Raw genomic sequence first — 14,068 nt, 5'->3', positions numbered from 1 at the left:
GTGTTGGATAAATAACAAGGAATATAGGTGTGTGACCCAGTAGTTTTACACTATAGCTCAAAGTAAAAGATTTTTTTTGTGAACCTTGGGGCAACTTTTAGCTTTATAATAATTCTTCATTGACCACCGTGGCCTGCTTTCAAGTTAATGAACCTGGCATTCTCGCCTTCCCATTCTTTGATCAGGGTGACAGCTGTAGAAGGTTAGAGGAAAAGTGAAGGCAGTCCGAGTCCTTAGTTGTAGCCAGGCAATGGAATGATTTTTCTTCCAGCGCAGCAGTTGTCGCCTTGAGATACAGGTGCAGACAATTAATAGCCAGTCTTTGACAACAGGTAGCTGGGAGGCAAATGGCTGAACTAGTGGACTCAAGTGAAGAAAATGTTTAGAAGAATGGTCAGAATCTGAAAATCCTGCCTTAGGACAAAAGGGGAGTGCTTGTCCATATTTTTCTTTCAAGCACTAGTTATTACCTAACCTTTTACCATCTATTGACATGTAATTATACAGTAGAATTGTTTTTGTTCAGATTTTTTCTCTTCCTTCCCGCCACCCCCTTCTTCTCTCTTTTTCCCATACTCACTCCTGGTGTGTCAGCACATTTTTGTTTCTTTGCCTCACTCATTTTAGACACCGTACCAACAATGCGCACCACTTCCCAACCAAAAAGGCGTGCTGCTGTACTCAGTTGCCTGCAGCGAGAGAGCACAAGCTGAGTTGAAGTTTCCTTGAGGTTACTTCCCCATTTGCTTCCTCACTGATGGTGAAATGGTGCACATCACTTGCAACTTCGCATTTTGGAATATTGTGGGTGCACATTTTTATCCTGTCTGTTTGGGATTGATAGGAGTTTAATACAATCTTTAAAATAGTTTCTGGATTGCAACACATCAGTAAATTAAGAATACTGAATTATCTGTGGGGAATTGTGCAGTCGACAAAACCTAAATTTCAACAACTTGTATACCTTTAACATAATAAGCTCTTTACAGGAGCATTATAAAACAAAATATGACACAGCTGTTATTTTTTTAAAAAATATTTTTATTAGGGTATTTGCAATTTTTATTATAATAATAATAACAGTGACATAAACATGGCACAATAAACATTTCCACGCCCATCACAATCTTCACACCACCTATATTAAAACAACAATCTGTCCCCCACCCCCAAACACCACCACCCCAGCCCACCCACACTTTTTTCAATTCTGGTTTTGCTGGCATTTTAATATTTTCATTTTCCCCGAGAAAGTCGATGAACGGCTGCCACCTCCGGGTGAACCCTGGCATTGACCCTTTTTTAAAAATATATTTTTGTTAGGGTATTTTAAAGTTTTTATAATAACAATAACAGCGACATACACATGGTACATAGAACCAACATAGAACATACAGTGCAGAAGGAGGCCATTCAGCCCATCGAGTCTGCACCGACCCACTTAAGTCCTCATTTCCACCCTATCCCCATAACCCAATAACCCCTCCTAACCTTTTTAGATACTAAGGGAAATTTAGCATGGCCAATCCACCTAACCGGCACGTCTTTGGACTGTGGGAGGAAACCAAGGTTGAGAATATTAAAGTCAAGTCGTCGCTCGACAGGGACCCCAAGATCCAATGAACACAGGGGTGACAGGTGAATGGGACTTTGTGCGAGTCAGGATACGGTCAGCAGAGTTTTGAACAAGCCCAAGTTTACGGAGAGTAGAATGTGGAAATAGAGCCAGAAGTGTGTCAGAATAGTCAAATCTAGAAGTGAAGAGGACATTAATGAGGATTTCAGCAGCAGAGAAATGGAGACAGAGGTGAAGTTGGGCAATGTTATAGCACTGGAAATAGGCTGCCTGAGTGATGGTGCGAATATGAGACTGGAAGCTCATCTTGTGAGTCATACACGATTCCAAGTAAATTTCCTGAGTTATAAGCTGTTATTTCATATATAATGCAAAAGAAAATCTTGCATTTATATAGTTCCTTTCATGATCTCAGGACATCTAAGTACGTGGTAGCCAATGGAATGCTTTTGAAATATTGCCACTGATGTCATGTACGAAATGTGGCAATCCCTTTGAGCACAGCAAGATCTTAAAAAAAAAAGCAGTGTGGTCATGATCAGATAATCTATGTTTGTGATGTGGATTGAGGGATCAATACTGGCCACGACACCAAGGATAACTTCCCTGCCCCCTCCAAAACAGTGCCAGAGGATCTTTTACCGGAGCGAGAGAGTGATGCCTCAGTTTAACATCTGATACACTTTGAGGCTCGAACAGTGCAATGCTACGTCAGTACTGCACTGGATTGTCACCCTTGATTTTGACTTGAGTCTTTTGAGTGAGATTTGAACCCATGACGTTCTAACTAGGAGGCAAAAGTGCTACCACTAAGCAACAACTGACAAATTCTTGGGAGTTGGTAATAACGCTGGTGTTGCAGAATTCAAATGGGCTGCAATAGAGCATTCCGTGTTGTGTGCGGACTTCTTTTATCCTGTATCTCGGAACCCTGGCTAACGGTTTGCAGCTTTTTAGTAATTATAAAGAATATGCGTCTTGAAACCTGGGGCGAAATTCTCCGACCCCACGCAGGGTCGGAGAATCGGCCGGCAGCGGCGTTATTCCCGCTCCCGCAGGGTTTTTAATTCTCTGACCGGCCAAAAACCGGCGCTGTGCAAATCCCGCCGGCAGCCTCTGAAAACAGCTGGCGCCGGCAGGATTTCATTATATTTTTGTTTCCACAAATCTCCGGCCCGGATGGGCCGAAGTCCCGCCGACGTGGCCACGGGTCACGTCGGCGAAAATCACAGTACCTTTAAAACGGCGTCAACCATTGATGATGGTTGACGCCATTCAGTGTCCGGGGGGGGGGGGGGGGGGGGGGGGGGGGGGGGGGGGGGGGGGGTTTGCGGCATCGGGGGGGGGGTTGCGGCAATCGGGGGGGGGTTTGGGGCAGCGGCGTGCAGAGAGGGGGGGCGACAGATGCCCGGGGCCAACGCACCGTCGCCCCCCCTCTGTACGCCGCTGCCCCCTACCCCAACCACCCCCCCCTCACCACCCCTACCTCCCTCCAACGCCCCTACCCCCCTCCCCACCACCCCCACCCCCCTCCCCACCACCCCTACCCCCCTCCCCACCACCCCCACCCCCCTCCCCACCACCCCCACCCCCCTCCCCACCACCCCCACCCCCCTCCCCACCACCCCTACCCCCCTCCCCACCACCCCTACCCCCCTCCCCACCACCCCTACCCCCCTCCCCACCACCCTTACCCCCCTCCCCACCACCCTTACCCCCCTCCCCACCACCCTTACCCCCCTCCCCACCACCCTTACCCCCCTCCCCACCACCCTTACCCCCCTCCCCACCACCCTTACCCCCCCTGCCCCCCACCCTTACCCCCCTCCCCACCACCCTTACCCCCCTCCCCACCACCCTTACCCCCCTCCCCACCACCCTTACCCCCCTCCCCACCACCCTTACCCCCCTCCCCACCACCCTTACCCCCCTCCCCACCACCCTTACCCCCCTCCCCACCACCCCTACCCCCGTCCAACGCCGCCCCCCCCCCATCTCTCGCAACGCCGCAACCCCCCACCCTCAACGCCGGTACCCACACCCCGTCCCCCTCCCTCTGAAGGCCGGTACCCACACCCCCCCCTCTCCTCCTCCCCCCCCTTCCTTCCTCCTCCCCCCCCTTCCTTCCTCCCCTCCCCCCTCCTTCCTCCTCCCCCCTTCCTTCCTCCTCCCCCCCTTCCTTCCTCCGTTAGTGGGGTGGGTGGGGGGTGCGGCGTTGGAGGGGGGTAGGGGTGGTGAAGGGGGTAGGGGTGGTGAGGGGAGGGGGTTGGGGTATGGGCAGCTGCGTGCAGAGGGGGGGCGACGGTGCGTTGGCCCCGGGCATTCCGTCGCCCCCCTCCTCTGCACGCCGCTGCCCCTACCCCAACCCCCCCTCACCACCCCTACCCCCTTCACCACCCCTACCCCCCTCCAACGCCACCCCCCCTCCAACGCCGCCCCCCCCTCTCAACTCAACGCCGCAAACCCACCCCCCCCTCCTCTCAACTCAACGCCGCAAACCCCCCAACACCGGGTCTGTCTCTCTCCTCCTCCCCCTCTCCCCCCCCCCCCCCCAAAATGCCGGTCTCTCTCTCTCTCCCCCCCCCCCCCCCCCCCAATGCCGGTCTGTCTCTCTCCTCCTCCTCCCCCCCCCCCCCCCAAATGCCGGTCTGTTTCTCTCCCCCCCCCCCCCCCCCCCCCCAAATGCCGGTCTGTCTCTCTCTCTCTCTCTCTCTCTCTCCCCCCCCCCCCCCCAAATGCCGGGTCTGTCTCTCTCTCTCTCTCCCCCCCCCCCCAATGCCGGGTCTGTCTCTCTTCCCCCCCCCCAAAATGCCGGTCTGTCTCTCTCCTCCTCCTCCCTCCCCCTCAAAATGCCGGTCTGTCTCTCTCCTCCTCCTCTCCCCCCCCCCCCCCCCCCCCCCCCCCCCCCCCCCAAAACGCCGGGTCAGTCTCTCTCCTCCTCCCCCCCCCCCCCCCAAAACGCCGGGTCTCACCACTTCCGCAGCTGGTGAAACTGACGCGTATCGCGTCAGTCAGCTGCTGGCCCCTCCGGGAACGGAGGATCGCCGCCTAAAAGAAGGCCCCCACGCCGGAGTCATCTACACCAATTTTGCTCGCCGGAAATCGGCGTTACGACGGTCTGCAGAGAATTTCGCCCCTGAAATGAAAACTCATCACTTACAAACAGATTGTGACAAAATAATGTTTTCATTATCCTGTGGGGGTGGCACAGTGGTTAGCACTGCTGCCTCACAGCGCCAGGGATCCAGGTTCAATTCTGGCCTTGGGTGAATGACTGTGTGGAGTTTGCACATTTTTCCTGCGTCTGCGTGGATTTCCTCCGGGTGCTCCAGTTTCCTCCCACAGTCCAAAATGTAGAGGTTAGGTGGATTGGCCATGCTAAATTGCCCCTTACTGCCCAAAGGTTAGGTTAAGGGGTTATTGGCATAGGGCAGGAGAGTGGGCTTGGGTGGAGTGCTCTTTCTGAGGGTCGATGCAAACTCGGTGGACTGAGCGGCCGCCTTCGGCACTGTCAAGATTCTATGATTCTGTGAAAGCAATTGCTAGGAACTGCTGGGACAGCTAGGGAGAATGTTTCCACTGGTGTGGCAGTCTTGTACAAGGACACATGAACTTAAAATCCAGGTAATTTAGGTGAACAATTAAAAAACACTTGGTCATACAAAGGGCAGTTGAAATGTGGAACACACATCCACAAAAAACAGTGGGTGCTAGCTTAATTTTAAATTAGAAACGTTTTGTAAGACAAGAGTATAAATGGTTATGGAGGCAAGTCAAGGGGCTGGAGTTGAGATACAGATCAGCCATGATCTTACTGAGTAGTGGAAAAGGCTCAAGGCAATTAATGACCTATGCCTGTTCCTATGCAAGTCAGAGGTCATGACTTCCACGAGTATTAACTTGGCTAAGATGAGCGTGAGGTCAGGTGTAGTGCCTGGATCTGTAATGTCTCTCTTGTGGTGACCATGAATTAGATTCAATCTGAATTGGTTTTTGGAGCAGGCAAGGAGCTGGATTAAGGGTTTGCCCCTGTCCACACTCTGAGCTCTGGCTTTGTGACTCTGATAAAGTAATTAAAAAAAACTTGCAATTTATGTTAAATGGTCCTAGTTTCTACCATACTTTTCAAAAATATGTCTGTTCTCATCAGATTTTCATTGCTGGAGCTGCTGTTAAAAAAAACTGGGATACGTTGAAAGTTTTGATAATGCAAAAATATTTTTAAATTCACTTCAATAATTACTGTGCATGGGCTAGGAATTCCTGACCCACTGGAAATCAGGCCATAGTTGTCCTGGTAATTGGTAATTTTTTCTGTATGCCACTGTTTTCTAGTCTGTCAAGTATTCATTGATTTTTTTTTGTTAACTTATTTGTTCAGGTAAAAAGGCTGTTAGACATGACCTTGCGATGAAGTGTCCCTAAATAACAGAAGGCTAGTGGACAGTAATGATCTGACTGGCAGCTAGTGAATTCAGTTTAGACATGAGTTTGTCTGTGTATTAAAACCATGAATGGTGCAAGGAAAGCTTTCATTGTGTTGGTGTAACTTATAATTACAAAGCCGCAAATCATTAAACAGAAGATTCTGTACTGTCTGAGCGCTGTAGTCTGTTATTTGTCGTTGAAGGCGCAGAGGTTAAACTCATTATCGGGTTTGTGGGTGCATGCGCTCCACAATTTGAGACCTCAAAAAAATTGCAGGGTTGGAATGCAGCTGAAATAAATCACCTATATTTAATCCAGGTGTGTGCTCTGAAGCTTTCAATTGAAAATTCATTTATTACAAAGAAAGCGCTTGTATTTATATAGTGTTAGTGCAACCTTTCACAGACTCTCGACAGCCAGTGGAGTGCTTCTGCAATGTTGTCACTGTTGTGATGTAGGAGATGTGGCAGCTAAATGATGTACAGTGCTACCTCTCGAGCAGTGATGAAATAATAGCTAAATCATGAGCTTTAGTTATGATAGTTGACGGTCAATATTGGCTTGGGCATTGGAAATGAAAAAAATTCGGCTCCTCTTTAGAAAATGGCTTTTATATCAACTTGAGCAAACATGGCTCAGGTTCAATATTTCGTGCTAAAGACCAAACAGCATAATTGTGGGGTTCTTGTGTACTGCATCAGATTTGTGTTGGTCAATTTTCATTATTAGAACATAGAACATTACAGCGCAGTACAGGCCCTTCGGCCCTCAATGTTGCGCCGACCTGTGAAACCCCTCTAAAGCCCACCTACACTATTCCCTTATCGTCCATATGCCTATCCAATGACTATTTGAATGCATTTAGTGTTGGCGAGTCCACTACTGTTGCAGGCAGGGCATTCCACGTCCTTACTACTACTTAATTGTACTTACTATTAAGTTTGGTTATCTTCAAATCTTGTCGGTAATGGAGACCCGCTAAATATGTTGCATTGATTTTTGTCTTATTTGAGGAGGGTGACTATTATTGTCATAATCTGCCACCCCTGCCCACCCTCCACCCACCCGTTAGTTTTTCATACAAAGGTTGACAATTCTTTTACGCCTGCAGGTTGTAATCTGGCAATGATATTTAGACTTGATTTTGTTTTTTTGCTTTTAGTGGAACGTCCTTGCCTTGGGTGCCGAGAGCTGGTGTTTCGGAACTTGTCCAAGATTTTGCCAGCTGTGAGCCGAGACATGACTGACTGGGTTCCTGGAACACGGGTTAAAGCATCCCAGCTCTTGATTTTGTTGCTGCTCCATGCTGAAGATCACATCACGCAGCACATGGAGCTACTGCTCAGTACCATGTATCGGTCGTGTTCAGATGAGGAGACATCTGTGGTTCAGAACGTATGTAGTTGCCTTCTACTGCTGCCCCACAAGAGCAATATTTCAGTTAGCACTGATGACTGCTTCATATTGAGGTGTCTGAAAGGCTTTGACTCCTTTCACTATTGTCTGCAACGATTAGTCTCTAACTGCATGCCACATAACTGCAGAAGTTATTTCCAGTAAAATGTCCAGTGAAAAATCTTGGCATATAAAACTAGAAAAAAATGCCTCAACTTTTTCACAGAATTGAAGTCCATGGAATAAAATAGTAATAATAAAAGTGGCAATAGAAACATGGATACAAAATTGGTTGAAGGATGGAAAACAGAAATCTATTTCTGAATGGCTGATCTTCATACTGGACTGAGGTACTCGGTGAACTTGCTGAAAATTCAGTACCAGGGCCAGTTGGGCGGCATGGTGGCAAACCAGGTGCATTAACAAAGACCCGATTGCACGCAACACAGTTGATTCCCATTCATACAAAGAGTGCTGTAAATAAGTGAGAAATAATCATGTTTACATATTCAAAATGGTTTTAGTTGAAGGTGTAGCCTTTTCTTTTTATACTGGCTTTTCAGAATTATCGCACAGAGGTACAGTGCAAAAGAGATTGATAGGTAGGCAGATTGGCTGAAGGCTCTGCCTTCTTTGATTGCTAAAGCAGCTATATGTAGTTTATTGTTTGACAAGGAATGACAATAACTTTCATCTCCTTAAAGGTAACTTGTTATGTTTTTAAGAATTATTATACCAATCATTGTTGAGGCATAAGCATATCCTAAGAGAGGAAACAAAGAGTAGGGATTAATGGGTCCTTTTAAAATTGGCAGGCAGTAACTAGTGGGGTACCACAGGGATCGGTGCTGGGACCCCAGCTATTCACAATATATAGTAATGATTTGGATGAGGGAACAAAATGTAACATCACAAAGTTTGCAGATGATACCAAATTAGGTGGGAGGGTGAATTTTGACGAGGATGCAGGGATATGAATAGGATGGGAATAGAGGGTTACGGACCCCAGAATTGTAGAAGATTTTAGTTTAGACGGGCAGCATGGTCGGCGCAGACTTAGAGGGCCGAAGGGCCTGTTCCTGTGCTGTACTTTCTTTGTTCTTTGTTGGGCGAGTGGGCAAATCAAAGGCAGATGCAGTATAATTTGGATAAGTGTGAGGTTATTCACTTTGGAAGCAAAAACAGGAAGGCAGATTACTACCTGAATGGTTGTAAATTGGGAGAGTGTGCAGTGGGACCTGGATGCCCTTGTGCACCATTCCTTGAAGGTAAGCATGCAGGTGCAGCAGGCGGTAAAGAAGGCTAATGGTATGTTGGCCTTCATTGCAAGAGGTTTCAAGTATAGAAGCAGGGATGTGTTGCTGCAATTATACAGGGCCTTGGTGAGGCCACACTTGAAGTATTGTGTGCAGTTTTGGTCTCCTGCTCTGAGGAAGGATGTTCTTGCTCTCGAGGGAGTGCAGCGAAGATTTACCAGACTGATTCCAGGGATGGCGGGACTGTCTTATGAAGGGAGATTGACTAGGTTGGGATTGTTCTCCCTGGAGTTTAGAAGAATGAGAGGGGATCTCATAGAGACTTATAAAATTCTAACAGGACTAGACAGGGTAGATGCAGGGAGGATGTTCCCAATGATGGGTGTGTCCAAAACCAGGGGTCACAGTCTGAGGATTCAGGGTAAACCATTTCGAACAGAGATGAGGAGACATTTCTTCACACAAAGAGTGGTGAGCCTGTGGAATTCATTACCACAGGAAGTAGTTGATGTTAAAGCTTTGAATATATTCAAGAGGCAGCTGAATATAGTACTTGGGGAGAATGGGATCAAAGGCTATGGGGAGAAAGCAGGATTAGGCTGTTGAGTTGGATGATCAGCCATGATTGTGATGAATGGCGGAGCAGGCTCGAAGGGCCAAAAGGCCTCCGCCTGCTCCTATCTTCTATGTATCTAACACAAACATACATACAAGAAGAATTTTATTTGAAGAACAGTGATCATATTGCAATTAAACCTATTTCTTTCTTGATAATGCTATGTTTTGTTTCTGGCTCAATGTAAGCAGTATTACTTCTACATTACTAATAACAGCCTCTACAGTCAGAAATCATTGATTAGCCGTGTAGATGTGTTTTTGGCCTGTGGTATTTTGTATTATATACAACTTCAAGCAATAACAATCTAGTTTTAGTCAAATATTGTAGATAAATAGGAAGTTGTAAATTATTTTGTGACATTTGCAGTGCAGTATTTACTTTAAGCAAATCGGATACTTTCCTGGCTTTGAAGTGCATCAGGTCGTTGGGATTAAGCTTTCTGTTGCCACCTTTGACTTCTTGATACTCCTGTCATTGCAGTCTGTGAAGGCAGCGGAGCTGATTGGAACTTTTGTGGATCCCGAGGTCTTTTTGAAATTGATCCTGACGACCCTGGAAAAATCGGCCAGCACTGCTCACCTGATAGTGCTGGGCGCAGTCATCAGAGGCAGCTCGGCGCAAGTGCTTCACCCACATCTGCTACGAATTGGAGCAAGCCTGGCAATGCCTGACACGTGCCAAGCATCCCAAAAGGTAAATATTAAAGGAGTGAAGGTTTGTCACCTAGAAAGCTTGCAGTGTTGTTTTAGCAAAGTTCCACAGTTTTCCTACAAAAGCCAATCTGAATGAAAAATGAAAAATGCTCCAAATACTCAGCACGTCAGGCAGTGTCTGTTAAGAAGAATTGGTGTTAAAATTTCTAGTTGCTGACCTTTCATCAGAACTTGTAAAAGTTGATAGATGTGGTGAGTTCTAAACAGGTTGCGGCGTCCGAGAAAGGTGGGAGGGGAGGAAAGTACAAAGGCCGTTGGTACTGATTCTGCTGGTCTCATTTACAGCTCCTCTAGACCCATATTTTGTCTGTTTTCTACTCCATGACCGCCCTCCTTTGCCTTGCTCCATCAACCCTTTTGGCATTTAATCTCTTCTGCCTTTCACCTTATCATAGACCTTTGCCGCATGTTCTTTCCTCGCCACCTCCTTCCTCTTTTCCTGCTTCAATACTTGCTTAAGGCCTGTTACATCTCTATTTTTTCCAGTTCTGATGAAAGGTCCTTGATATGAAACACTAACCTTGTATTTCTTTCCATGGAGGCTGCTTGACCTGCTGAGTAGTTCCAGAATTTTCTGTTTTCATGTTCTTCATATATAATTTTGAAAAAGTTTTCAATAGAAACAACAGAGCTCTTATCTGTGTGGAGTTCGAGACCGAATGCCACTATCTGTTGTCTGTTACACTATACATGTATGTATATTTTGTGAGGGCCATGAAGAATCCAGCACGAGTTGAAGGATAGAAAGAAATAACATTTATTTACAATAACATATATATATATACAACAGCAGCAGCAACTTCCTTGCTGCTCACTCTCCTCTAGCCGGTTCCAATCTGGCCAGCTTTATTTATGCAGGGAATCTGCTAATGATATCTACGTGCCCCTCATTGGGGAAGCTCATACTCCCAAAGGATTGTGGGATTGCCATTAGTCCCCAGCCAGTGGTAAGCAGGCAGGTTATAACATCCCCCCCCCCCCCCAAAAAAGTCCAAGGAATTCACCGTAGACCCTGGTGAAGGAGGGCGTCGGACTTGTTTTGCCGCAGGCCAGACACCATTTGCATGAGGCATTGGATTGGGCGGCCTGTAACGAGACAGAGAATGGCGCTTCCGTGATGAACGGCATAACAGTTGTACATCCACAGCCCGTGGGCCCGAGGCTTCCCCCTCTGAGGTGTCCTGTGTCTCCATCTCTGAGTCGGAGTCCGCTGCCTCCGTCATCTCGGCGTCTCTATCTCCACGCGGTTCTGCAACGACCTGCGCAAGCTTTAAGTGCGGCACCAGAGGAAGATTGTGAGGAATATTTTCCATTGTGTCTGGTCTCTGTGGCTGTAGAAATGAGCTCCGGGGGCGGGGAATCTTTGGAAGGGATGGTCTTCTGGACTGAACGTGGTCTACATGTTTGCGCTGGAGTCGACCCTGGGCTTGCACTTGGTAAGAGATGGGGCCCGTTTGGCGAAAGAATACGCCAGGGACCCACTGGGCACCACCAGCAAAATACCGAACGAACACTGGGTCACCGGGCGTAAATTGCCAAATCAGCCGATGCCGAGAAAACCCATATCCCTGCCATTCTTGTGTGTGGCGTACTTTTGCTCCAATGTCCGGGAAAACCATGCTAAGGCGGGTACGAAGTCTCCGGCCCATAAAGTCCGCGGGAGATACCCCAGTCACCGCATGTGGGGTGGTCCCATATGAAAACAAAAAACGAGCCAGTCTCGTGTCCATTGACCCGGAAGACTGCTCCTTTAGGCCTCGTTTGAATGTCTGCACTGCGCACTCTGCCAACCCATTTGAAGCCGGGTTATATGGGGCGGTGCAGATATGAGTATGCCGTTAATCTTCATGAACCTCGCAGACTCCTCACTTGTGAACGGAGTGCCGTTGTCCGTGACCAGCACCTCGGGGAGGCCATGCGTACTGAAAGACAAACGCATTTTATGATTGTTGCGCAGGGCATTGTGCCTCCCATCTTATGCACCTCTAGCCATTTAGACTGGGTGTCGATTAATAGAAGGAGAAAAGCAAATTACTGTGGATGCTGGAACCTGAAACGAAAGGGAAAATGCTGGAAAATCTCAGCAAATCTGGCAGCATCTGTAGTAAGAGAAAAGAGCTAACGTTTCGAGTCCGATGACTCTTTGTCAAAGCTTTGACAAAGAGTCATCAGACTCGAAATGTTAGCTGTTTCCTCTCCCTACAGATGATGCCAGACTTGCTGAGATTTTCCAGCATTTTCCCTTTCGATTAATAGAAGGAACATGGATCCTTGGAAAGGGCCAGCAAAATCCGCATGCAAGCGTGCCCAAGGCTGCCCTGGTCATTCCGAGTGATGTCGGGGCGTGGCCGGCGGAAGCTTCTGATGCTCCTGGCAAATGGAGCAGTTTTGGGCCACCTTCTCAATGTTGGTGTCGAGGCCTGGCCACCAGACATAACTCCGGGCCAACATTTTCATTTTGGTTACACCCGGATGCCCATTGTGCAAGTCTCTAAGTATCAGCTCCTGTCCTTTTTCCGGTACAATCACACGCGTCCCCCACAAGCGGATACCGTCTTCCACGCTAAATTCTGACAGCTTGGAGGAAAATGCCTGCAACACGCCTGGGAGCTGTCTATGCTGCCCACCATACAGGACTATGTGCCGAACCTTTGACAGGACTGGCTCCATCTGGGTCCATTCACGGATCTGTGATGCCGTGACAGGCAAGGTGTCCATAAAATTTAGGGGTGCAACCACCTCACCAATCATGGGGGTTGACATGGGGCCGGTCGATAAAGGCAATTGGCTCAGTGCGTTGACATTCGCTGTCTGGATTCCTGGTTTGTGCTCCAGAGAATACTCGTAGGCAGCGAGCAACAAAGCCCAGCGCTGGATCCGTGCGGACGTAATGGGCGGTATTGGCTTATCCTCTCAGAAAAGTCCCAGCAGAGGCTTATGATCAGTCACGCTAGTTAAGTGGCGGCCATACACGTACTGGTGGAAGCGTTTCACCGCAAAGACCACTGCCAGGCCCTCCTTCTCGATCTGCACGTATTCTTTTCTGCTGCAGTCAATGTGCAGGAGGCGAAAGCTATCGGCCGCTCGTCCCCGTTCTCCATCTTGTGGGACAGGACGGCCCCAATACCATACGGGGATGCATCACGTGATGAGCAAAGGCTTTCCAGGATCATAGTGGGTTAGTAACCCAGATGACGACAATTGTTGTTTTACTCGCCGGAAAGCGGATTCTTGCGGCTGACCCCAAACCCAGGTGTGATTCTTCTTTAGCAGAAGGTGCAACGGGGCCAGCGTAGTTGCCAGATTGAGGAGGAACTTCCCGTAATAGTTTACGAGGCCGAGAAAAGAACAAAGTTGCAAAGTGTCAGTCGGGGCGGGGTCCTGTTGAATTGCGCGCACCTTCTCTGCGACGGGGTGCAAACCTTCGCGGTCCACCCAATAACCCAGGTAGACTATTCCTTCGCCTGAAAGACGCACTTTGTGCGATGTAAACGGACTCCAGCCTCCGAAAAGCATCAAAGGACAGCCTCCAAATTTTCCAAATGTTCCTGCTCTGATATCCCTGTAATCAAAACATCATCTAAGTAGACAGCGACACACGGTAAACCTCTCAAAATGCCCTCCATGACGCATTGAAAAATAGCGCAGGCAGAGGATACCCCAAAAGGCAACCGTGTATATTCATACAGGCCCCGGTGTGTATTAATCGTTACATAATGCTGGGAGGCAGAGTCCAGCTCCAAATGTAGGTAGGCGTGACTCATATCTAATTTTGTGAACGAGAGTCCGCCTGCAAGCTTTGCGTAGAGGTCCTTTACGCGAGGCATTGGATATCGGTCGAGCCAGGAAGCCATATTCACTAAGTTTATAGTCGCCGCACAAGCGAATTGTGGCGTCTGGCTTCATTACAGGTACAATTGGTGCTGCCCAGTCAGCGAAACGGACAAGCCTGATAATACCCAAAGTCTCCAAACAAGTGAGCTCCCCTTCTACCTTCTTGAGCAAGGCGTAAGGCACCGGGTGCGCCCGGAAATAGCGCGGCGTGGCTCCTGGTTCGATATGGATAGGACTATGGCCCCTT

General features: G+C 48.4%; 1 protein-coding gene across 1 annotated transcript in view; it reads left to right on the top strand.

Moving 5' to 3' along the window:
- The window catches only part of LOC119978236 (dynein assembly factor 5, axonemal-like), a 131,040-nt gene that overhangs the window by 56,202 nt on the left and 60,770 nt on the right, over window positions 1–14,068 (top strand). The window contains exons 5-6 of the mRNA XM_038819696.1: window positions 7,167–7,399; window positions 9,755–9,967. Coding sequence (XP_038675624.1) covers window positions 7,167–7,399; window positions 9,755–9,967 — 446 coding nt within the window. The remainder of the gene's footprint in view (window positions 1–7,166; window positions 7,400–9,754; window positions 9,968–14,068) is intronic.

This window comes from Scyliorhinus canicula, chromosome 15, assembly GCF_902713615.1.
Source record: "Scyliorhinus canicula chromosome 15, sScyCan1.1, whole genome shotgun sequence".
In the NCBI taxonomy this organism is placed as follows: domain Eukaryota; kingdom Metazoa; phylum Chordata; class Chondrichthyes; order Carcharhiniformes; family Scyliorhinidae; genus Scyliorhinus; species Scyliorhinus canicula.
The sequence above is the reverse complement of the archived record's forward strand: the minus strand, read 5'-3'. Positions and strand labels throughout refer to the sequence as shown.